This window comes from Lissotriton vulgaris, chromosome 4_1, assembly GCF_964263255.1.
Source record: "Lissotriton vulgaris chromosome 4_1, aLisVul1.2, whole genome shotgun sequence".
Lineage (NCBI taxonomy): Eukaryota > Metazoa > Chordata > Amphibia > Caudata > Salamandridae > Lissotriton > Lissotriton vulgaris.
The window spans coordinates 527,646,511-527,672,696 of NC_141691.1; the positions used below are offsets into that span (position 1 = coordinate 527,646,511).

At 48.6% G+C, this 26,186-nt stretch overlaps 1 protein-coding gene across 1 annotated transcript in view; it reads left to right on the forward strand.

Moving 5' to 3' along the window:
* Positions 1–6,627: 6,627 nt before the first annotated feature.
* GPR119 (G protein-coupled receptor 119) overlaps positions 6,628–26,186 on the forward strand; it is a 72,521-nt gene continuing 52,962 nt past the window's right edge. The window contains exon 1 of the mRNA XM_086964678.1: positions 6,628–8,248. Coding sequence (XP_086820804.1) covers positions 7,266–8,248 — 983 coding nt within the window. The 5' untranslated portion in view covers positions 6,628–7,265. The remainder of the gene's footprint in view (positions 8,249–26,186) is intronic.

Below are 26,186 nucleotides of genomic sequence, written 5' to 3' on the forward strand. Positions count from 1 at the left end.
GCGCCCCTCGGTCCGGGCTGACACACGCGACGCGGGAGGGTTGAAGCACTCAGATCCCAAAGACGCCTGCCTTCAAGCCCTCACTGCGAGGGCCAAAGATCCTGTTTGGGTGGGCCAGGCTCATGTTTGGGTGGGCCTGGCCCACCCGGCCCACCCGCTGGAACCGGGCCTGTATGGGCTCATCTGCTGGGCATTGCTTAGTTCCCGTGACACAGTGTGCATGGTACCCATGTCTGGGCATACCCTCCCCACATAGGATGTCATACTGAAACATACACAGTGGTGTAGCAAGAGGGGTTATGGGGGGGGGGGCGGACTGCCCCGGGCGGGATGAGTTTTGGTCTTCAATACAGCGACCACATGGCAGCAACAAGCATTTACAATGCAATGGTTTCGCCTTTGTTAAAGTTAGAGCTATTGGCATTGCTCTTGACATTATTTTTATTTATGTATTTTTTAACATAAATAAATGGCATTGTCATTTACAATGCCACTAGCTTTATCTCTCGCAAATGACACACAGAGCCCCCCCCACACACACAGCCACACAAAGCTCCCCACACACACAGCCGCACAAAGCTCCCCACACACACAGCCGCACAAAGCTCCCCACACACACAGCCACACAAAGCTCCCCACACACACAGCCACACAAAGCTCCCCACACACACAGCCACACAAACCTCCCCACACACACAGCCACACAGAGCCCTCCACACACACCCACATGGCACAAGCAGGCAACAGGGGCACACTGAGGCACAAGCAGGCAACAGGGGCACACGGACGCACAAGCAGGCAACAGGGGCACACTGAGGCACAAGCAGGCAACAGGGGCACACGGAGGCACAAGCACATCTGTCACTTGTGAGGAAATAAATGGCTCTCCGTGTGGCCAATGGGCTGGCAGTGACTCAGGAGGTCAGCCAACCATGGCAGCCCACCAGCACCTGCCGCCATTTACGCGACACCCCGGCCAGCACGCACAAAGCCAGGCCGCACTCTCTGAGCCCGGATCACCAAGGGGTGACCTAAGGCACACAAAACATCCCCCCCAAGGAAGGTTGGCATTTGGAACCCTCCACCCAGCCTTTGTTACAGCGTGGCCCTACACCAATGTCTGCCCAAAAACACCTGCATTACCATAATGTCTGTGCGGGTTCAATGTGCTAAATTACATTAACGCATCTCTCTCCTGCATACATACACAGAACCGTCTGCTTCAGAAACGTGTTTCTAAAACTCCCGTCAAAGTTTTATCTCTCTACTTTGGTTTCCAGTTGATTTTCCCATACTACAAACGGGCTGCGTTAAACCTCTTTACTTCAGGTGTGTATCTTGTGTACAATATGTGATCTCTTTACTCGCTCTCTGATTAACCTGTAGCAGTTAGAATCAAGGAAAGGCGAACTCCCCGTTTCATCCTTCCGAGGTCGATACCCCAACCATCATGCAAACGGGTGATAGTAACACCTGTTATGTACAGCGCCTATTGGTGGCAAAAAGTGCAACATTAAGCGCTGTAAATAATATTTCATGCTGGCTCCTACTCAGCCCCCAGGTGCCTTCCGTCAACCTCAAAAATTGAGCCCCATCAGGACCACGGATCACCTCTTTCCTAAAGATGCTTTGCACAGCTGTGCACAGGAAGGCTCAAACAACAGGCAGAATTTTTGGCTGTCTTCCTTGGAGGAGTCTTCTTTGGGGAACAGAGTAAATAAAAGACCATGGCGGGGATATTAACCTTGTCTTAAAACATAAAAAATTAGCCTGGTCTTAAAACATAGCCCGAGTCCAGTGCCCCTGGTGGGCACAGGATAGAGGCAGCCTGAGAGGAGACCACAGCAGAATTAACAAGCGTGTCATGCCTTGTAGAAACCATTACAAAGGATGGTTCGATATACACTGATGCACTGTGTAACAAGTGCACTTTGCACAAAACTCAATTAAATGAATGACATTCCTATGGAATGGTTTCACATGGTCATGCTAAAGTTTTCTGCCGAGTCATCCAAAGACCTTCCTCCTTCCAGTGTCCTCCCTGACACTCCTGTCGAACTGCCAAGATTCTGCTCCCCTTACCTACCTTGCACCAAACAGAGCAGCAATCTGCAAAACCAGATCGCTCAAGGTCCCTTCTGCCTCGTGTAAGTGGTTCATTTTAACTAAGTTATTTTATTTGTATTCTGGGTCTTGTAACTGATTTTCTCATTATAAGCCCGAGAATGCAAAGAACAAGACTGGACTGGATGAAAGAGAAATAGAATGAGCATCTCAAACAAAGACCTGGAGGGTCTCACCCCTGCCCCAGTTCATCCCTGTAAAACCAGTCACCCTGAGCTCCCCTGCAGAGTGGGCCTCCACGCTGCGCATTCGCACACCAACTCTCCACACCTAAGACGTAGGCGTAGCAGCCCTCACCGAGACCAGCCACACACCTTGTTCTACCCACTCTAAGCATCCACGCACCAAATCTAAAATCCGAGAATCACTCCTGGGAAGCAATCAAATTTTGAGCACACCAAAATGACCCAGCCAAAGTTTTAACCCAGAATATACACCAGAACTGATCAAATAAGAAACTTTACAATGCAATGTTAAATCCCAGAATAAATACGCATGCCTTCCATGGGCACAACAAAGTTTCAGTAATAATGGCTATTAAGGACTCGCTAAATGGAAGTTACCTACAGCTGGCTCTTATTCTGGGTTTTGGAGAGGTTTGTCCGGGAATTAGTTGTGTAACTATTAATACCTAGTTTCTGGAGTCTGGCGTCCATTCTGAACTGAGCCGAAGGGGGAATGCTGGGGTGGGTTATTTTGACTAGTGTTAATAGAGAGGTGGGAGTAAAAAGGTTACCAGTGAATGACCCTCAGTGGTGTTGAATTTTGCAAGATAACTATTTAAGGTGAGGGGTATAGGTCTTGCAGGATAGGGTGTTAAGGTGTGGGGTATAGGGAGGGTGGAAGGGATGTGCCTTACTAATTAGCAAGCCAAAAATCATAGAGTGTAAGAGAAGCTAGGGGTAGTGGCAACTCGTAGTATTGATAGAGGGAGTCAGAGAGAGTGTGCTTTTCTGAGAGGAGCTAAGGCAGGCCTAAGCGCAGTAATAAGGGGAGTCAGAGTGAGAGTGGAACATTCTAGGGCGGGCGAGATCAGGGAAAATGATGCGCCAGGCGTGAACTTACAGTAGCAATCATGAGCCCAACAGCAGACTGGAGCGGCCATTTTAAATATGTGTGTGTCACTTATAGGGGGGATGGAGGTTGAAAGTTTTCAGCAGGAGAGTGAAGACAGGACAATTGTTGCGCCGGGCGCGAGCGTCACAAAGGCTCTTTCAGCAAACTGGGGGGGGGCGAGCCTAGGTAGTTTGAATTTAATTTGTAATTAAGGCCTATTAACGTGGAGTCGAGGAGATGCGAGGGCTAACTCAACGGGCGCTACGCCTGCCACAGGAGAGCAGTATTTGAGGCGCCAGGAGCGGTGCGCTAAGTAAATATGAACCGTGCTCGGGAGGAGTGGTGTCTAGCTGAGACCCAGTGTAGGCAGTCTCTCTCAGCGTCGGCCGGAAAACAGGGGCAGGAGGGCTCAGAGATTATCTGGCTGGGAGACAAGAGAGGTGTTTTCCTGGCGGGGGTATAACTATAGTCGACAGGTCACAGGCGAAGGTACTACAGCTTGTGGGGTCCGGGAGAGAAACAGATCAAAGCAAAACCTTGACAAAGGAGCCAAGGTCCTCGTGCAGAGCGGCGTGGGTGGTCCGGCCAACGGCTGCACAATCGGCTCTGTCTGAGGTTGTAGTATAAGGAAAGGCACAGTGTTTGAGCGAATGGAGGGGGGAGGAGAAGCAGACAGAGCAAAGAAGCAAACAGAGGCAACCTGGCGTGTGTGTGTATGTATATATATATATATATATATGTATATATATATATATATATATATATATATATATATATATATATATATATATATATATATATATATATATATATATATATATATATATATATATATAGAGACAGGCCTTGGGCGATGCCATATGGGAGGTCAGAGAAAGAAGCAAAACAATACATAGCAAAACAAAAGAAGACATCATGGGTGGTCCAGTCAGCGGCTTCACCATCGATTTCGTCGACGGCGGCCTTCAACAGAGTAGGAGCACAGTATCTAGTTGAGTGTAGGCGGAGGGCTCAGAGAGTGGGAAACAATGCAACATGAAGCGTCCGCGCCCTTCTCGGGGGCAAAATACCAGGCAACAGCACACCAAACAAAGCAAGAAGAGTCAAGCAGGCGTCAACCATTTGCACATATATCGACAACAATGTGCAGTTCGTACTTAGGCAAACATCAAGGCAGCACAGCAGACCACAGAATGTTTTTGTAAAGGAGGTCCGGTCGGCAGACAGTACCAACTGTGTGGATCTTGTCAGGGGTCAACTCAGGGCGATATTGGGCAAACACATCTTCGATAATGGTGTGTAGATAGTGGAGGTTGGGAGAGAGGCCAGGATCGGAAGGCAACAATCATCCCCCATCATAGAGCATAGAGAGGGCTTTAGCAACCACAACATGGCGGTGGGCAGAGGGATCAAAATCTGGCTGGGACAGCCGATGTGGTGGCTCAGTCGAGTGGACCCGAAGTGATGGTTCGGAGTGGTGGAGTCGCTGTGATGTTTGGGGCCTGTGTCCCGCTCATAGGGGCGAGTGGTGGACTTGTTCCCCTCGGGGACAAGGTCTGGGCAGGCGATCGGGAGCCTAGAAAGATGTCAACAAGAAGAAGGGCCTTTGGACTGGCACAACAGTAAACGGGCGCATAGTCAGGGAACCACATTCAAGACTACGGGGGTAGTAACTACTAGGCAACAATAGGAAGGTAGGTACCAACATCAGCAAGGCGCCAGACCTCAGGATAAGCTTCAGGGGTAGAAAGGTAGTGAGAAAGGCAGAGTCTTACGGATACCATCAGGCCTGGAGGGGACAGTGACCAAGAACTAGCTTTTTAGTACTAGTCTCAGAACCAGGAGCTAAAGAATGAGCGATGGACATCAGGAAAGACTTTGGAAAGGGAGGACTTTAACATTGTCTGCGGTATGGGGTGCTACCAAATAAGGTTAAAAATACGCAAACTCCTTACGTTTCAGAAAAACATCACCACGGGAACGGGGACGGGAGCAAGCAGCGACAGGCTGGGCAGCCCAGACAGAGCGGCAGGTTGGAGAGGCACTTCTCCGCTCTCCCCGCGGGCGCCGCCATAGTGCTTACCGTCTTCCTCTCCTTCTTCCCCGGGCTGCGGGGGGCGGGCACTTCCGGCCGGCCGCGCTAGGATTGGCCGGCCGGCCAGTCACGGGGCAATACAATCGGGGAGGAGGAGACTGGAGGCCGGCGACGGAGGAGAAGAGACGCAGTAGTGCCGGCAATGCCGGACCAGACACGGGGGCGTTCCCGGCGTCCCGTGACGTCGGCAAAAGCCAAAGAATGTCGGGAACGCCCCCGTGTCTGGTCCGGCATTGACGGACAGGCCCCTCGTCCAATGGCAAGGCTCCGTTTACGGAGCCAGCCAATCAAGGACGAGGGCCGAACAAAGCTACACTATGGAACTCAACAGGATTTCGCCTGCGCCGAAAAGATGCGCAGAGCGCATCCTTCGGCGAGGCGAAACCTAAAAAGCAGGGCCCGTCCCGGGCGGTCTTAATTCTACCTACGCCACTGAGCACACAAAAAAGTGATGAATAGAATGCTTGAATTAATCTTAGCCACTGGTAATTAACGTTCCAGCCCAAAACTGCTAGACTAGATCGCCCATGAACTGGAACACAAGCAACCCAAGACCGATTTGCCCTTATTAGGGCTCAGCAAATAGGCATAGCTTAGTTTCACTGACAGTGTGAACTGGATCCAAGTCTGGGCATACCCTTCTGGACTTCACTTCAACTATTTAAGTTCCAAGTCAGTGAAACATTGTGACTGAGGTGTGTTTAAATTACATTTGCGTTTCTAGAGCTCATTTTAGGTGATTCGAACTCAAAACTCCCCTTGTAGAGAAAGTTAGTGCCCTACCAAAAATGCAAGGGTACCTGCCCAGAAGGTTAGTTGTGATTCAAAAATAAAATGCCACCTGATCAGTGACCCAAGGTTGCCTACTGACAATGTGTTTAATAGCCTGGATGGCACTGTTAATTCCAGGCTAGTAACAATATTCGAAAAGCAGTGACGCCGTATTTTCCCTCTTGCCTGAAACACTTATCACATATGGAAATCAGTTAAAAGTATTTGGGAGCTGTCTACATCGTTCCAGAATGATTATTGGAATAAACGAAAGGGTAACCGTCCTGTGATAAAAGAAATCTGACAAGTTTACAAGATTTTTTGTCCTTCTGTCATCTCGTGGATGTTCCAGAATAACAAATCGTTAACAAATGGTCGGTATTTTTTCTTAAAAGTTGACCTGAGGATGAAAGCGGGTAGGTGCCAAGTGCCCAATCGGCTGCGAGTGCAGCACGAGCAGCGAGAATGGATGGACAGGAAACTCTTGATGAGATGTGGCTATTCATTGACTTGATTTCCAGCGTCGCAGGCAGCGTGGAGAGCGGCAATAAAATGAACTAGTCAGCCGCGCGCGCCCTGTCAGCGCACAGACGCTGTAGCACCGCCGCGCGTCCTCACCGAGGGTAGAGAAGTTCACGTGAACTCCCTCAGACACGCTCTGGACTTCGTTTCAAGACTATGATGAGCTGGGTATTTTGAAGACAGCCAGGCAACGGACCTTGAAGCCTCTTTATAGTTTATTCATCAGTGGAAGTGAAAGTGAACCACTCACATTTAAGTCCCGGGACCTGTCAAAGCTGTTTAATCGTTTTGCATGGAACTGGCTTGCAACCTTCAGTTCTCCAGCGCGTATCCTTGATAAAAGAAACCCACAGAAACTCGTGCACTCCTTGCTGCCTGCAATGCAGTATTTTCTCGTTTTGTCTTCTGGAAGTTGGAATAAGACCCATTTCTGAACCTGTTTGGTAGCCCCCTGGTGCTGCGTCATCATCACCGGCCCAACAATACTTCAGAGGAGAACGTGCGCAGCGTGATCAATGAACCGCGACAACACGCTGGGACGTGAACTCGTTTTCCCACCAGGACTTGTTTGTAGCATGCTGCGATTCATGTTTGGAAAGTACAGCCGCCGCACGTGCTGGCGGTGCGTTGCATTTGCTCGTCTGTGAGACACTGGCTTTTACATTTGGATACCGTGTCGTCCAGGAAACACTATGCAATGGATTCCTTTGTCTTTGGAGTCATCCTCAGCTGTTTTTCATGCCTCATCTTTGCCACAAATTCGGTCATGGCTGTCACCTTGATCTTGCTCATTCACAAAAGTGAGTCCTTAGGCCTCTGCTTCGTATTGAATTTAGCGGTGGCAGATTCCTTCATTGGCATCTCCATCACCGGAATTGCCTCTCTAGAGTTGGCCCAACCGAATTCAACATCGCAGCATTGCTGCGCCCTGATCATGTCCTTCATCACATCTCCTTCGGCTGCTTCCATCTTGACCATGGTGCTAGTGGCTATGGACCGCTATGTCGCCATCAAGCAGCCGCTGCGCTACCTGCAGTTCATGACCGCCCCAGTGGTGGCTGCATTTCTGGTGGGACTGTGGATCGTGTCATGTTTCTTTGGGTTCCTTCCGGTGATGATTGAGAACTTCCAGCACAATGACTACAATGGGAAATGCACTTTCTTCAGTGTTTTCGAACCATCATACATGCTTACCGTGTTCAGTCTTGGCTTCCTTCCTGGTTTGCTTGTTTTCATTTACTTCTACTGTGACATCCTAAAAATTGCACGCTCACACGCTCACCAGATCTGGGACATTGAGCAAGTCGGGCCAGCCCTACACTGCACAAACTTGCACAACAGCCATGATCTGAAAGCCATCCGGACGGTAGCCATATTGATTGGTTGCTTTGTGCTGTTCTGGTCACCCTTCTTTGTAGTGAGTATCGTGCAGCTGGCATGTAAATCATGTAAGCTCTACGCAGTACTTGAGAGGTATCTCTGGCTCCTGGGGCTTGGGAATTCTCTGCTCAATCCACTCATCTATGCCTACTGGCAGAAGGAGGTGAGGCAGCAGCTGTACCACATGTGTCTGGCAGTCAGAAGGAGGGCCCTTTCGCTGCTGCATGTGGAGAACAATCCTCCAATGCCCAGAGTGACTGCATCGCACCTGAATAACACCACTCATCCTCAGGGTGAAGGGTAAGGCAGGGCTGGGGAACAGTGTGCTTTTTCACTCTACCTTTTCCACTAGTGTTTCAAATTTCTGTCTGCCTTTTTATGTTCCCCCTTCCTCCTCCCTCAGAAACTCTTGCTATTTAGGTTTTGCCTGCACAGCGCTTGTGCTGTGCTTGTGAAATCTATTGTTAATATAAATCTTAAAAGCGGCTTACATCCCGCCCTTGCTTTTCATCGGTTGGGGTGCTTGCCACTTACTTTTCCTTAATTTCTATTAATTGTAGCATGCCATTTCCTGTTGTTCTTCGTGTGGTCTTCTTATCAGTATCCCATGGCCCAAGTACTTTTTTCGTTTGCATCAAACTACTTTCTGAGCAAGTGTGTCAGCACCCCTGCTTGTCCCCTCCTCCTCCTCCGATCTCTTTCTGAGGCGCAGCGGCTTGACCTTAGATGCCGCACCTCCCACAGTTTTTTATTGTCTCTGCACAGGTAATGTTATTTGTGTAGCGTGATCCCAGGTATTTAGTTTTACCTCATGTTTACGACACCTGCGTAAACATACATACTCATGCTACCAAAGCACGTATTTAGCATTTAATTTTCTGTTTCATGCATTCTTAATAGATATTCATATCATCAATACAGGAAACATGGTTCTAAGAGGGTGAATCACATGAATGCACACTGCAGGTATATTGTTATACCCTGGCCACTCAGGGTGTCCCACATTTGTCATTTTCTGTAAACATACATTCAGCCGTCACCTTTCTAAAATGGTGCCTATTGTTAAGATAAGGTTTTAGCCCTATTTTCATGCTTATGACACCTACGTAATCACGCATGGTAATGACACCAACACTCCTGTTTAACATTTCCAACATGGCGGCTGATTTAGATGCCCAATGGAAACTGTTTGATAATGCTCATAAAATTGTAAACACAGTGAGTTATTTATTAACACCTTGGCTGCTAGGTGTTTTCCCCTCCTATGCTGACTTATCGTCATTTACATCATTTCATGACAAGCTCAGCTCGTCATCAGCACAGCTCAACCGTGCATCATGACGAGCTGAGCTCGTCATGAGCATGGAAGGGGTTAAGAATATTGTGCCCGTTACTCTTTTGACCCTGAAAGGTTTTGAATTTTAGCACACGCATAGAGTCACTCTGAAATCACTAAGACACAGGTCTACAAGGCACTTTGGCATTTCAACTTTATTTTTGATAATTGTATGTACACGAATGCACTAACATTTACATTTAGAGAGGTATCTAAAGTGAATGTGGTTATTTACCTAGAATACTTCTTTAATGCTGGTGTTTAAGATAAATCAATGATGAATCATTGCGAAAACATTGATCTAAGCCTGAATTTCTACAGTGCAATCAATTACTGTAGTTGAAAACAACCCCGCCTGTTCCCCAAACTAAGCCATAGTTCTAGTACTTAACCATCCATTGAATAACATTAGGTGAGAGTTCCAACACCCAGAATGAACTGGCTGCATGCATGTTTCTCAATCAGGTTGTAACTTATACCCTCAGTTAAGTAAAGACAGGAAGTTCAAATTAAACTTGTAGCGTATGTCATTTTCCCATATTCAACAACCAGGCTACTGATGGTGCTGTAACTATTACTGAGCCTCTATATGCCTGTATCAGGTGTTTATATAATGGGGAGGCATTGCAATAGGCAGGGGTTTGGAGGGTCGTTCTCCAGACTTTTTTCTCCCTTGCCAAGTATCTCTCTCCTTTGTAGTACTTGAGCATTTCTGCTGGAAGAGAGGGCAAAGGTTCAGTCTCTAAATTCATCTCTATCTGTGTTCCAGTCTTGGCCAGATATGCATCATTCTTCTATAGCTGTTATTTGTCTTCTAACCATTGCCCTGGTTGAAGGGCTCTGCAAAGGCTCAGGGTTCAACCAAGGGGAGTGAGCGGCTACATTTCAGTGGTTTATCTCTTACTGTAAATGTTCACTTGAAAACCAAGAGTCTCACTGATGCTCGTTCATAAGGACTTCTCCACAGCTGAATCCATTCCACTAACACTGCATGTGCATATCATTTATTCCATTGTTTGACGAGTCAACATGCACTTTATGTTGGATAACGTAATAGCTTTTACCTTCACTATTTAACGGATGTGTTTGATAACTTCATGGGTTTGTCACCAACACTTTATGGCTATATTCAGTTATGGAAAGTAACTTAATGCACAATTAATTTCCCCATTGGGGGCACTAGATGAGACATTTAGCATGTTACCCTTTCAATATGCTAACAGATCGTGAAGACACATAGTTATTATTTACATAGTTATGCACATTCTGCCAGGCTTCGGCTGGCCTTAATTTATTTAATTTAATTATTTAATATTTAATTAATTTATTATTATTTGTATCTAAGCCCTCTCACCGAGCAAGTCCCTTGCTCCGATCAAACATGGTAGGAGGTAACCTTTGACCCCAAGCTCATTCAAGTTTGGGAGACAGGTAGCCTAGGTCCAAAACTTAAACAGCAGGAAGAAGGTCTGCCATGCAGTCACCAGCACTGTTTCATTGGCAGGGCCATTCACACTGTTTTTACACAGTATGTGCCCCTCCTAACCCTGCAATCCCCCATCACCTTCTTCGCTTTTCTCTCCCCTCAAACCGCTCGCTCATAATATTTTTGCAGCCGGACTCCCTCACCCCATCTCTTGCATTTCACTTATTTTACTCACCTAAGCACCCATTTCACATATCATCTCTAATCTCTCACTCCCTTTCTTACACTTCTCCTCTTTCTGTACCCCATTCTACTTCGCTTTTACTCTGTTCTCTCTTTCATGCCCTATTTTCCCTGTCCTTAATTGTATTTTACTCTTTTTCTTGAACTCTCCTCTATCTTTAGCCTCTCCTTTCCCTCTTTTTTGGTCTCTCCTCCCCTTTCCTTCACTTCCATCTCGCTCCTGGATCCTACTCTGATGCCCTCTTCTGCTCTTTACTGCTGTCTACTTTTAAGTCTTTTGTAGTCGTCTCCTCTCCATTTTCTGCATTATCCTCTTCCCATTTTTAGGTCAACCGTGCGACAGCATCGACACACCTGCTCTGCAATGAATGATATTGAGCTTGCTATAGTTCACTCCCCTGCTTTTAGGTAGAAAGACTAATCCAACCTTACGATTATTCTTGTGATAATTATGAGGGTATAACCCTTCCCAAGATGTAGTCTTGTTATTAACTCAACCAAGTTGTATGCATGTGTATATATTTAGTATTAAATCTATTTATTGAAAAATTGTACAGCATATACGACAAATATACATGCAGATGTAGCCATTGTATCCTTTAACATAGCTAAAACCAGGACTCGGAAAAACAAACTAAGTCCATCAGTACTAGCATGGGCTTGTGCCACTGCAAGGAAGCCTTGTATATGCTATAAATGACTAAAGAAACCAAAACAACACGAAACCCCCTGAACCCTTCACTACCCTTTAATAAAAAGAATTAAAAAAATTAACCCTGCAACAGCATGTGTTTTGCATGCATGCGCTCTTGTGAGACGTATTGTTTGCAATAAAGGGCTTGGAGCTCGCACACTGTTTATCATTTGTTAGCTTCAAAGTCACTAGTAGTCTTTGCTGCCTCCTATGTGGCCAGCACAGGGCAAGCATCACTTACGTTCCTTTCTGTGCAGCATGGACAAAGCACAGATTGAATCAGCCCAATTAGTGCTTGTCCGCTGTTCCCACTGTGATTCTCATACTATTTTTTCTTTCCCCTCCCTTCTAGTGTTGCTGGCCCATCTGTTGCTGCCTCCCCACACCTGTACCTCCTTTGTGTTGCTTTTCCCATGTCCCATTGTTGCTGCTCCCTCCCTCCTCCCTTTGCCTCCCTTATGTTGCTCCCCAGCTGCTTTTTGTAACATATTGCACAGCAGCGGGCTGCTGTGTAACATGGCTTAAAAAAATCTATGACACGGTCAACGCTGACCGATTCATATCACTTTCTTTTCTTTTTATTAAACTGCTATTCACTACTAGTGTTTGGTGAGTCTCTGAGGCAGTCCCCCAAACCATTGCTTCAACCAAATATAATAACTTTCTTCAAAATAAGCACGTGTTGTGGAGATCTGATATGTAATGTACTGTTACCAGGCTGTTTTAGTGATTAGGTGATAGGATTGCTGCTATGCTTTAGGTGATAGAGGTAAGATTGCTTTTCTGTAGTGTGGGTGAGGATGGAGTGAGGTGGGGTGAATGGCCTGTCAGCAGTTGGGGAAGGATGTATCAATGGACAACATTTTGAGTGAGTAGTTGCACCCTGTGTTCCTCAGTCATTAACTGGAGAAGAAACCTCTCCAGGTACCCAATAACCCAAGAGCAAAACCCGCTGCTTGTGCACTGCTATGTTAACATGTTATATCTGTGGTACGAGGGGAGCATGGCTAAAACTTCCTAACTGCCCTGGGTTTGCTGACCCTTTTAAAACCAGTGCTCTCTCAGCTATTAAGATACATAGAGGTTATGTAGGGGTACAGGAACTTCTTAGTTACTTTTAGCGGAATCTCTGCTAGCTCCGCCAACAGTAACCTTCGACCCAGAGCTCCGTCTGCCACTTAAGCACTGGGTCATAGAGGCAAGAAGTAGGAGGTACTTGTCTGTGTTTACATGGTTTCCTTGATAACTCTACTGGTCAAGAAGGCTTATATTGCACAACTGCTCACCAAGCTAAAACTTACACCAGAAAACATATTATTAATCCCATAGGCGAACGCTATTGCATTTAACAATGCTTGTTTATCCTGTACCTTCTCATTCTGTATTTTCTCTTGAAATCCTTTCTTCTGTATATTACTATAATATTTGCGGACATTAAAAGAAGCCTGGAAAGGAAGTCAAGCAGGTAGACTTATTTTATGTAATCTCCCTTTTTAGATTTCGCCTGCCCAGTTTGTGCACTGTGCTTGTGAAATCTATTGTTAATATATATCTTAAAAGGGGCTTACATTACACACCCTTGCTTTTCAGTGGTTCCTGTGCTTGCTACTTACTTTTCCTCTGTTTCCTTTGGCTGCAGCATTCTATTTCCTGCTCTTCCGTGTGTGTTTGCTCTTATCAGATGACCCAACACTACCATCTCATTACCGGCCTATTTCTTTGCTACCCTTTTTTGGGAAAGTGTTGGAACATCTAGTAAACAAACGGCTTACTGCTTTTACAGAGTCACATGGGGTCCTGGATCCTTCCCAATCCGGTTTCCGTGCTGCCCATAGCACGGAGACAGCGGTCATCGAGATTGTGGATATCATCAGGCTCTCGGTGGATAGAGGCGAATCAGCTATCCTCATCCTCCTGGACCTATCCGCGGCATTTGATACCATCTCCCACAGCATTTTGGAACATCGTCTGTGGGAGATAGGTATCAGAGGAAGGGCCCTTGGTTGGATTGAAAACTATCTTACTGACCGCCTCACCACCATTCGAGTCGACACTCTGGTCTCCAGTAGTCGCCCTTTAACGGTGGGGGTACCACAGGGGTCAATCTTAAACCCTCTATTATTTAATCTGTACTTAATCCCATTGGCGAAAATCATTAACTCATACGGCTTTGAAACCGTATCGTACGCCGATGACACCCAGCTGCTCATCACTTGTGGTGCAGATCACATCGGCACCCGTTCCCGTTTTAAAAACTGCATGGTTGAGATAAGCAGTTGGATGAGGAACAACAAACTCCAATTGAAGGTTAATAAAACCGAAATTATTTTGTTAGGTAAAGCAGAGAAATGCTGGACACAAGAGTGTTGGCCATTGGAACTGGGAGTATGTCCCTCCCCTAAATCTGCAGTACGTAACTTAGGAATAACAATAGACTGTGCCTTGTCCATGAAAAATCACATCACCAAAGTGACAGGGACTTGCTATGGAATAAAGCGCAGTCTCCGGAAGATCTTCAGGTGGCTTCCTATAGAAACCAGGAAACCTTTGGTACAGGGCCTGATCGTCAGCCATCTTGATTATGGCAATGCCCTGTACGCTGCACTTAATGAGGACCTGCTGGCAAAACTGCAGACCCTCCAGAATGCAGCGGCCAGATTAGTCCTGGACTTGCCTCCTAGAACAGCATCAGCACCCTGTCTGAAAAAGCTCCATTGGCTCCCCATTTGTCAGAGAAGCCACTTTAGGATCTTGAGCATAACGCATAACTCTTTGTACAACAACGGGCCCAAATACCTCCCAAAAAAATTAATTGGTATGTCCCCAAAAGATCCTTAAGGTCCAGCAACAAATCATTCTTGACCCAACCGTGTGTCCGGACCTCCAGATACGGTCACCGTTCTTTTTCCTACCTTGCCCCTATGCTCAGGAACAAACTGCCCCCCCACCTCTTATCCATCACTGAACACAAACTTTTCCGTAAAACCCTAAAAACCTGGCTCTTTCCCAAGTAGTTCTACCATACTGTATCTAGCCTCACTTGTGGTCAACCGTTTTTGTGCTGCAAGCGCCTTGAGACCTTACGGTGATAAGTTGCGCTATACAAAAACCTTTGACATGACATGACATGACAAGGCCCAAGTACTGTTTTCATCCACAGAACTTTTTTGGCTTTCCTAAGGCGCTATGCTGATGACTGTAAATCATGTCCTTATCTTGTTTGTATTTCTCGTTGCTGGTTCCACTTTTGGTGCTTGTGTCTGCAGTTCCTCACCCCCACCCTCCTTGTGCACTGTCTGTTTTTCCCCAACCCTCATCTCCCTTGTGTGTTGTTTTTTTATCCCCCCCCTTGTTTTTCTGTAATCATTACCCCCACTCCTCATCGCCCTGGGGCTGGCAGTCTATGCAGCGCATCTTACTGCACTAGTCAGGTTTAGAGAGGAGGCAGCAGGGTGGCTTACGACCACTTATGGTCAGCACCAAGTCCTGGCAGCTCTGCGGGCTCAGGCCACAGCTTAGCTTGGCCAGCAGCTGGATGGCCCATGCCTGCTTCTGTTCGGCTCTCTGAGTAAGAAACTCTTCTTTGGCTGCGCACTTCTCCTCGTGTGACATGCACCGCTCGTGCTGTTTCAGGTAGCGCTTTTTACGGGCCTACTGGTTGAACCAGGTGCAAGCCAGAGTGCGCATGAGCAGCAGCAGAGCCTTGATGCACGGGTGGTACTCATCTGTAGCCTACGGTACCACAAGATCTGAGGTTTCTGCAGTATTTTATTTTCTGTTGAAAACCCCGAAGAGGACTAATACTTAAATGCTGGAAAGCAAATGTGCATTTTATTTGCAGCCTTATTAGGTGTGGGTTCGCCCAATTAACTCATACAGGAAGGGCAAAATACGATATTTGTATTCTCTATGAAAGAGATGGAGTGTGACCACTCCCCAATATAGTTTGACCATGGGAAGTTAGTAAAGTTTAAGTTGCCACCCCAGTGTTTTAGGTGCTGCATTGACCCACTTTTGCTTACCTCTGCCATATTGGTCGGTTTTGTGTGACTTGTACAGGCCTCACCAACCAGCTGTTACTTCATTGCACTTGTTTTCGAACTTATTACGCAGATCGCTTTTGAGATTAGCACGCTCTGCTAGTGCAGTCACATAGAGGCGGCAGTCGTCATTGTGACTTCCTTTGTTCTGTGCAATAAAGTAGAATACTGCTTTAGTGGCACAGTTAGAATAATAAGTGCAGCAAAGCGCAAGTGTATACCATTTTTCCTTTACCGTTTCACTGTGTACCAAGAGGACACTGGGTCTTTGTTTTGGACCCAATGTGAGTCTGTGATGACATAACCTATGTCTCTGTGCAGTGCGACAACAACAAAGAGCTTATTATTAATCATATAGATTATATACTATAACGTTTTTTGGTTGCGCTGCTGACATGTCTTTACAACACTTACATTCCTTTCTCCTACTTTTAGACACCTCTCTCCCTGTACACTGACCCACCATTTACTCTGCCCACTCACCCTGATATTGCGTTATCAGTCAGATACTGCTCACCCACCACTCACACAGTGCTGCCTCTGCACTCACAAACCATTAAAATACCTCTCACCCAGCACTCACATTCCTCTCACCCTCCACTCACACCTCTCACCCTGAACGCAAACCGCTCATCCTGCACTTATACTATTGACATACCGCTCACCCTATACTCGCACACCTCTTTCCTTGTACAGGGCAATATCTTTCACTCTGTACACTCACACAATTCTTATTCTGCTCTGAACACACATCAATCACCATGCATTGAGGCACTTTCACCTCGCACTCAGACGCCTAACAACCTTAATTCAGGCACCACTCACCCAGAACAGAGAGCACTCACACAATTCTCCCTGCACTCATACACTGCTCCCACACCTTTTAACATATTACTATTCCCATAGGCGAAACCTAATGCATTTGCCAGTGCTTATTATACTTCTAGGGAACCTGTGTCCCCTACCCCCTGAAAATGCTCAAGATCTACCCTTTAAGACTTCCAAAGATTCCTAAAGAACCTCAGACTTTCTTGTCATTAGGATTTATTATGGCATGGATTAAAAAGACTGCTTTAGCTGTCTACCAGGGAATATGCAAAGAAGATAAAAATGACACCCAAGCGAGGCATTGGGTTAGTCCCATTCATTCTTGCTTAAATGAAGTGTGATTTATTTTATTTTATTTTAGAGTTGTTGTTACGAGTTGCTACCCACCAAGCTGGTGGCCTCTGAGAACTCACATGGATGCAAATGGGTGGGCACGAGGGCTCTTGTGTAGAAATGAGTTCCGCTCCAAAACATCTACTAACAAGTTGTGTTGTAGTCCCAGTAAATACTTGACACAGATGTCAAAGACTTGAACTTGCAGAAGTTCAGATTTACATTTTGAATCAGAAGAAAGGATAGCACATGTAGGGAGGCAGATAGACGGGTGTCCCTTCTGCCATTAACATTTTGTCACCCACATTTTGAATCAGCTCACAGGACATCCATTTGTAGTTGGGACCTGTCATTCTTTATGACTGATGGCAGTTTGCATTTGCATCTTTTCTTTGAGCCTGCGTAGGAAGGGCCCAGCATTGTGAGACAGAGTGGTCTGCCCCAAGCCAAGCCCGTGGTGACCACGCCCTGTCTCTCCAGGCAGTGGTTGTGCTTGTCACAGTTGGTAATGCATGAAACAGCAGCTTGTCACCATTATCTTCAGCTACCGGATGGACATGAGTTTGCCCACTGCTGCTGGGTGTCCCAGCAGCTGCCGGGCTAGTGTAATAAAATCATGAACTGTGGTTCTTGCTGTTGTTCTGGAGCTAAACTGACAGATGGGAACGAAGAGTGCACCGAAACTGGTCCTCTTGCCGTTGACCTCTGAGACTTCCTAGTTGCCCACAATCTGCAGGAGGCGCACTATCCTAGGGGACCTATCGCCGTGTCTGAGTATCCAGTTAGGCTGTATTATGTATTTCTTTACTTTGATAATTTTACCCGCTCGACCCTCAGCTCGCCCACTCAGTTAGGAGGTCCCCTCTCTTGTGTTTTTAAATTCATATAAAGTTGGCGCAGGCAGTTTCAGGATTTTAGGGAGCGGGGGGGCACTGCTTCAAAACACCCACAACTCAAATTTGTATTTCTCACTGTTTGCTTTGTCATCCATTTTGTAGCTGTTGGGTGATATGGTATTCTTTCTCCTGTGGATGTGATTCAGGTTTTTGGGAGCTCAAGACTGATAACCCATAATCAATATCAACAGCCTGTTATACTTCGTACATGCCAGGTGTTCCTCTCGCTAAAGCTGGGTCTGCCACAGTGGGTAGGACCTATGAAAAGTAGTGTTCAGTGCAGACTGAGAATTGTGTGAGTGTACAGGGCAAGATATTCCTATCCTGTGCAAGTTAAGAGGAGTGCCAATATAGGGTGAGCGGTATGTCAATAGTATAAGTGCAGGATGAGCAGTTTGAGATCAGGGTGAGAGGTGTGGGTGAAAAGAATGTAGTGTTGTGTGAGAGGTATGTCAATGGTGTGTGTGTGTGTGTGTGTGTGTGTGTAAAGCCAGCACTGAGTGAGGGGTGGGTGAGCAGTATGTGACTGCCAGCGCAATGTCAGGATGACTGTGCAGACAAAATGGTGGGTGAGCGGTGTCTTAGAGTAGGTGAAAGGTATGCAAGTGTTGTGAAGCAGAATACACTTTTATAATATAGAAAGATTTCCTCTATCATGAAAATCTAATTAAAACAATGCAAAATTGTTTCTTCCAATTCGACCTATCTGGGAACTCCTACTTGTTGCCATGCTCTGATTCAATGTTTAAACAGAGAGAATACTCAAACATAAGACTTACACAATGTATGCCACAAGTAGAAAAGAAGCCTAAAGAAAAGGGACTTATTGCTCTCGTACTTTATCAATGACATTGCTACTTATATAGACTTTGTGACTATACCATCTCCTGTTTTTAAAACGTTATGGACATTTATTGCGTTCTCAAGATTAAGTGTGGGCTGAAAATCCGTTCCGCTCACGGAATTTGCAAATTTTTGCCAATTTCGCGGTCCGCGAATCACGCAAACTTCTCAAAAAATTTGCAGTTCGCAAGCTGGTGGATTTTTTTGCTTGGTCGCGCTTCAAAAATGCAATCTCGCACGCGCGGCGTTGGCTTACCTTGATTCTGAGTTCGCTGAGTTGTTTTTCCTCCCGGTTTGCAAGCACTGCGCCATTTTGGATCTGGATGCGTGATCAAACGAGACTTTTCGACCGCGAGTACGTCATAGCGGCCCGCCATCTTGCACTGCGAGAGTTGCTGAACGCGAATACGTCATAAGGGCCCGCGATCACGCACCGCGCAAGAAAACTATTGCGAACACGTAGATGCGCCGCGCAGATGACATCCGGAGGGAGATTTAAACAGCTAGCTTTCCCGAACTTGTAAAAATTGCAATTCTGCACAAGAAATCTACCACAGGCAGCATAAACCTTCTGAAAATCAAACGAACAGACACATTTAGCCGAATTAAAAGATGTGTTCAGGGTTAGGAAATAAACCTTGTGCCTGCCACCACTGACAGAACATCTAAACAAATTGACAATAACCAGGCCACGTTTGCACTGTACTTGATTTTTAGTGGGGGCATAGAGCTGTGCTGAGTACTGAGAGCAAGTGCTTTTCGGAGGTGATACAATAGTAACAAGCATTGGAAATGCTATAGGTCTCTAATTTGAGTTAGAGCTATTGGCGTTGTAAATGACAATGTCCCTGTGTTATGTAGTGTATGTATGTGGTGTGTAGTGGAATTATGTGTGTTGGATTGGAATTGTTAGTTGTGGAATTGTGTGGTGTGGAGTGGCTTTGTGTAGTGGAATTATGTGAGTAGTAGTTATATGGTATTGAGTGTACTGGAGTTGTGTGGAGTGGGATTGTGTGTTATGGCGTGTAATAATGTGGAATAGGATTTTGTGTTGTGGAGTGGTATGTTGTGGAATTTTATTATATGGTGTGCTGTTGAATTTTGTGGCATGAAATGGAACAGCATGGGGGGGCGTGGCTTGGATGCCGAGGAGGTAGGCAGCGTGAGCCCGGAGCTCCGCGCCCGATCCTGAAAATTATCCTGAATACCTGATCGGACCCCAGCAAAACGGATAAAATCCGGTCTCTAAAGACATCACGGAGGGTGCGGCGCCTACAGCGGTCGACCCAAGGCTGTTCCCGGCCCAGAATTTTGGATTTGAAAGTTCGTATCAGGCGTGAAGGCATCGAGCCAAGATGGCGGCTGTGGCCTGAGACAAAGGAACGACTGGGACACGAGACCGGACTCCCTTACTGGACTACTGCTATTGGTGTTGAGGGAGTTGGCGGGTACTCCTCGACTACTTCGGGGGTCTCGAGCGGACCTTTCTCGCACTAACGCGAGTGGCTGGGAGTCGAGCCTTTGGAAGTGTGAGCGGTGGAGGCGACAACATGGCGACAGCCCTGTGACGTTGGCCCCGGCCCTTTGAGCACAACTGGCGCCGGACGGCTCGACGGCTCATCGGGGACCCCAGCCCCAGGAGGCGGCTTTGGCCTGAGTGTTTGGAGCGGAGCTTAAGGTACGGAACACAGAGGGCCTATCTGCTACTACTGAACGGGGACTTTCCTATATGCGACGCCCTGCAGAGTGGAGAGAGGGTGAAGAGGTGGCACCGGAGGCCGTCTACAGCCCAGATGGGGAAGACGAAAGGGAAGGGGGATGGTGCGACCGACACTGAGGCTGCAGAAGGAGCGGATCGGGACCAGTCTGCTCTTCAACGTATGCAAGACCGTATATTGGAGGCCATCTCCACCACAAAGGACGCCCTGCAGCAGGACATAGCTCAGGTGGCGACGGGCCTGGGCCTCCTGAAGGCAGATCACGATAAACTCAAGGACAGAGTGAAGTCTGTGGAAATCACAGTTCAAGAGTTGGCCCCGGACCATGCAGCGGTAAAAGCACAGATGGCGGATGTGATGGATCGGTTGAAGGTGCTGGAGCGGAGGGCTGAGGATGCGGAAAACCGAAATAGACGCAATAACGTGCGCCTCGTAGGCCTGCCGGAAAAAATTGAAGGCGACGATATGGTGGGCTATCTCGACAACTGGTTACGGACTGAGGTGGCACCGGAGGGATTGTCCCCTTTCTTCTCCCTCGAACGGGCCCATAGGGTGCCAGCCAGGCCGCCGGCCCCGGGCCTCCCACCTCGCCCGGTGGTGTTCAAGTTGCTCCACTACAGAGACAGAGACTGGCTGTTGCAGAGGGCGAGGGAAGCAGGACCTTTTCAGGTGGATAACAACAGGGTCACCATGTTCCCAGATTACACGTTTGAGACTCAGAAGCTCAGGGCCAATTTCCTGTCCCTTAAGCGGGAGCTCCGTGATGAGGGCATTAAATATTCCCTGCTCTTCCCAGCGAAGTTGAGAGTGGTGGTGGATGAAAAGGCACTCTTCTTTACAACCTCGGCGGACGCCTGGGCCTGGTGGGACACTTACAAAGCGGGGACGGATGGCGCCAAGGCCAGGGCGGAGGAGGCTAGAGTGGCACAGCCGATCAGGAAATCCCAACGGATCCGGAGGAATCGTCGGAGGACTGGCAGACCTTCAATATCACAAACGGAGACGGAGAGGCAGGCGGCCCTGCAGGCAGTGGTGAACTTATCTAGCGCAACCAGGAGCCAGTCCGGGAAGGGCACAGAGTCGGAGGAACTAGGCACGGGGTCGGAGACGGGTCTCTCGGAATTTGGTGGAGCCAAGGGCCCTATAGTGACGCCTCAAACTTCGGAGGAGATCCTTGAGGCGTGATACGCTGGACAGAAGGAGCGACCTGCTGGTTAGACACTGGGGCGCTGAGCCCGTGGGTGCGGAACACTGTTATTTGGGGTTTCGAGATGCTGTAATGTGGGGATTGTGGGGCGGAATGTGCGGGATTGATTGGCTTTCACGAACCTTTCGCATCGATCCGCGCCCTACTGGCCCTTACGGTCATCGCAGTGGAGACTGCGAACACTAGTGCCTTTCTTTGAGGGGTGGTTGGGCGTGACAGTTTGGATGGGGGTACTTCCAATTGTGGGGGGGCCTGTCCTGGGGGGGTGGGAATCGAGAGTAGTTGGGGTTGCTCTGGATGTTGTTTCTAGATGGGGGGGGGAATTTTTCTGTTTGGAGAGGGAGGGGGGGACAGTCCGTGGTCGGTAAGCGTGCGTGGTCAATGATTTCTATTGTTCTGTCTGTGTGTGCGAAGGGGAATGGCTAGTACTGGGGCTTTGAAATGTGTGACCTGGAACGTGCGGGGTATGCAGACCATGACACGTAGGCACAAGGTTCAGGCGTACCTCAAGCGTAGGGGGGTGCACATAGCGTTCTTGCAAGAGACACATCTTAACAGGCAAGAAGGGATAGCGCTGCAGAGGCGGTGGAGGGGGCAGTTGTTCAACACAACGTATTCAGCCTTTGCAAGGGAGACGCTGATTTGGATACGTGCGGGGGTCCCCTTCCAAGTCACTAAAACATTGGTGGACCCTGAGGGTAGATATGTAGCGGTGGAGGGGAGGCTGAGTTGCAGGGTAGTATCCCTCTGTAGCGTGTACGCTCCCAATGTGGATTTACCCGCATTTTTGTCCACACTTTCGGGCAAACTGGCGAGTTATTTGGCAGGGCCGATGCTCCTAGGGGGGGATTTTAATTCGGTGGCAGATGTGGTTTTGGACAGGTCCCATCCCCCGCTGCGCGCGTCCCCAGCACATAGGTTGGCCAAGCGCAGGCTGGAGTGGCAGGAGAGTTGGGCTCTTAAAGATGCTTGGAGGACACTGCACCCCACCACTAGGGATTACTCCTTTCACTCGCATTTGCATGATCTGCATGTTAGGTTGGACGCGTTTCTGTGCTCATCGCATGTGCTTTCCACGGTGGGTGGGGCGGAATATTTGGCTCGGACGATGTCGGACCACAATCCTTTGTTGTTGTCCCTGAACTGGATGGTGGAAGTTAACTGCGTGCCAACATGGCGATTGCAGCCTGACACCTTGGATGACTTGCATTTTAGGGAGGCCCTTGGGGAACGTATAGAGCGTTACTTTGAGGAGAACAGTGGCTCCGCCTCCACTAGGGCGGTGGAATGGGATGCGTTTAAAGTGGTGGTACGGGGGCACTGTATTGGGAACGTGGCCGGGGCCCGCAAGACATTGATGGATGATCTGGAGAAGGCAGAAAAACGGTTGAGGGAGATGGAGAGGGGTCGCCCGAATCACCCTGAGCTACAGGAGGAGCTTAGTGGTGCCAGGGAGGCGCTAGCGGTGGAACTGGAACGGCTGCGTAGCTTTGACCATAAAACGTACATGACGAAGGCGCATGCGGAAGGTGACAAGGCGGGGTCAATGCTGGCGTGGCTTGCCAACCCAGTCAGGCGGGGCATGCCGATCATGATGATCCAGGAAGTGGGGGAGGAGCCTTGCCATACCCAAGCCGGGATACTGGACAGGTTCCGGGCGTACTATGAAGATCTATACGAGAGCGGGGAGACGGGCGGGGCGGACGAGCTGGACGTCTTCCTGGACGGGTTACAGCTACCGAGATTGGAGGAATCGGAGGCTGAGGAGTTGGGTCGGCCCATTACGGTCGGGGAGATAGGGTGTGCAGTAAAGCAGATGGCCAGAAATAAAACTCCGGGCCTTGACGGTCTCCCGATCGAGTTCTATAGTAAATATCTGGAGTACCTCGCCCCTCAGCTGCGATCAGTTTACAATGAAGCGCAATCGCGAGGTCGGCTCCCGGGCTCCATGTGTGAAGCCCTCATGATCCCGCTGTTAAAACCGGGCAGGGAGGGGGCGGCTTTATCCTCCTACCGTCCGTTGTCCATGCTCACGACGGACTATAAGATCCTAAGTAAAATCCTAGCGAACAGGCTACTGGTCCACATGACTGGCCTTGTTCATAAGGACCAGTGCGGCTTTATCCCTACACGTAACACCACTCATAATATCCGCAGGCTTACAAGATTGATGGGGGCCCACTGGCCAGACGCCATCTCTCCATTTGTACTCTCTATTGACATCGAGAAGGCCTTCGACAGTCTTGAATGGGGATACTTATATGAGGTGATGCGGCGCTTCGGGCTGGGGGATGGATACATAAACTGGACCAAAGTCCTGTATACCGATGCAGTAGCTAGAGTCCGGGTTGGCACATTGATCTCGAAGCAGTACCCCGTCCGGCGAGGCACTAGGCAGGGGTGCTCCCTCTCCCCCCCTTCTGTTTGCCCTGGCGATGGAACCCTTTGCTGTAGAGGCCAGATCGGGCCGCCACTACGCCGGATTGCTATATAGGGACAGGCCGCATCTCATCTCATTGTACGCGGATGACCTGCTGATGTTCTTGGCAGACGCGGGCACAGAGCTTCTAGGGGCGAGACGGCTGCTAGGGCGGTTTGGGCAACTATCGGGCCTGAGGGTCAATTGGCCTAAATCCTGTTTATTCCCCTTAAGATTGGGAGAACCGTGCCCTCTCACGGCGCAGGAACTCCGGTGGGAACCACATTGTTTGCATTATCTGGGAGTCTACGTCTACCACACCCCGGCGGATATGCTGGATGGCAACATCACCCGTTGTATCACTGCCCTGAGAGGGAGTATGGATTTCTGGTCCACTCTTCCGCTGTCCCTGGCTGGTCGGATCTCCCTACTTAAGATGGTGGCTCTGCCCAGGCTGCTGTATTACTTCAGGACGCTCCCGGTATGGATCCCAAGCTCTGTTTTTCGGCGCCTAAGGTCTCTGGTCATAGCGTTCCTATGGGGCACAGGGAGGAGGCGCATAGCGCTGGACACCCTACTGCGTCCCAAGGATGAGGGAGGCTTAGCGGTGCCTGATTTTGAAGGGTATTATCTAGCGGCACAGTTGCAGGTTTTCACCCAGGAGGTTGCGAGGGTATATAGAGGCCCGGAGCCTGCTAGAGAATAAGGTACTCCGCGGCATGTGCTGGCGTACATTACACTGCACCAGAAGCTCTTAGTCAGGGACCTGACGGTGGAGGAACAGACATTCCGACTCTGCTGGAATCGGGCGCGCAAACGAGCGGGGGTCCACCTTATGTATGCTCCTGAAATCCCGTTGGGGATGGTTACGGCCCTCCCTCATGGAGGGAACTGGTCGCGGCTATTAGGGTGGGAAGAGGCTGGGATCCAGATGCTGGGCGACTTATACGAGGATGGGGTGCTGCTTCCTTTTCAGGAACTGCAAGAGCGGTTCGACCTACTGCGGGGCGACTACCTGTTGCATGCGGCGGTCACGGGCGCCATGCAGGCTCATTGGGGGGAAGGTGTGCAGGAACCGGGCACCTCTATGGCATGTCAGTACACGATGATGGCAGCCGGGACCTTTAAGGCTGTCACCTGTTTATACTCCAGAATGTTGCGGGAGGCTCTGCAGCCTCTCGCGGCTCTGAAGGCCAAGTGGGAGTTGGACCTTCAACTGGAAACCCCTGATACGACCTGGGGCCAGCTGCTGCGACGGGCGTGGAAAAGTTCGAGAAATGCCAGGTTTCAGCTAATCCATTTCTATGTCATTCATAGGGCGTACCTCACACCGGGGAAAGTACGACAATACTTTGGGGTGGAACAGGCTGCCTGCCCCAGATGCAACACAGTTGGAGCAGACTTGGGTCACATGTTATGGGATTGCCCTGCCTTGGGAGATTACTGGCAGGAGATTGGAAGGGCCCTCAACAATGCAACGGATAGAGACATTCAGTACACCAAAGCAGTGGGGGTCCTCCACTGGTTTCCACACACGCCTAAGAATAAAAATACCAGCAAATTCATAGATTTGGGACTAATCCTTGCTAAGCGGGAGATAACGAGAAATTGGAAATCAAGGACGGGACCCACATTTAAAAGATGGTATGGTGTATGTTTGCGGTGGGCGGCGTGTGAAAGCACCTTGAGGTACCAGGTGGCTTGGAGAACGAATGATGAGAAGGCTATGGAGAGGGCGACTGCATGGGAATTGATGGTACAGGCGCTCCGAGAGGCCGCCGACGAGGAGCGTGAGGAATTGGAGGAATTGGGTACAGCCAACCCCGTCACCTTACCGGGGGACACACCTTAGTGAATGTATGAACTTCCTACGCCACACCAGACTCTCTTTCCAATACTGATTTTGTACAGCGCGACCACGGGGGGGGGGGGTTGTTGAAATTGTTGGGTTGTTGGGGATCGATGTTTGTTGGGGTGGGGGAGGGGCGAAAACCACAAAAGCAACCCACTTTTTCTTTTGCAGTAATGACGTCAGACAATGTAAGATACAGCAAGGACTGTTATATGGATGGAGGCTGAACTGTCCTCGGTATGGGGACGTGCCACTCAGTACGGGGGTCGACAATCACTGTGTTTTCTTGCTATGTTTCTGATTGCACTTTGACTTTAATGTCTGTACATTTATATTGGTGATGCAATAAAAACAATGTTAAAAAAAAAAAAAAAATGAAATGGAACAGCATGTTGTGGATTGG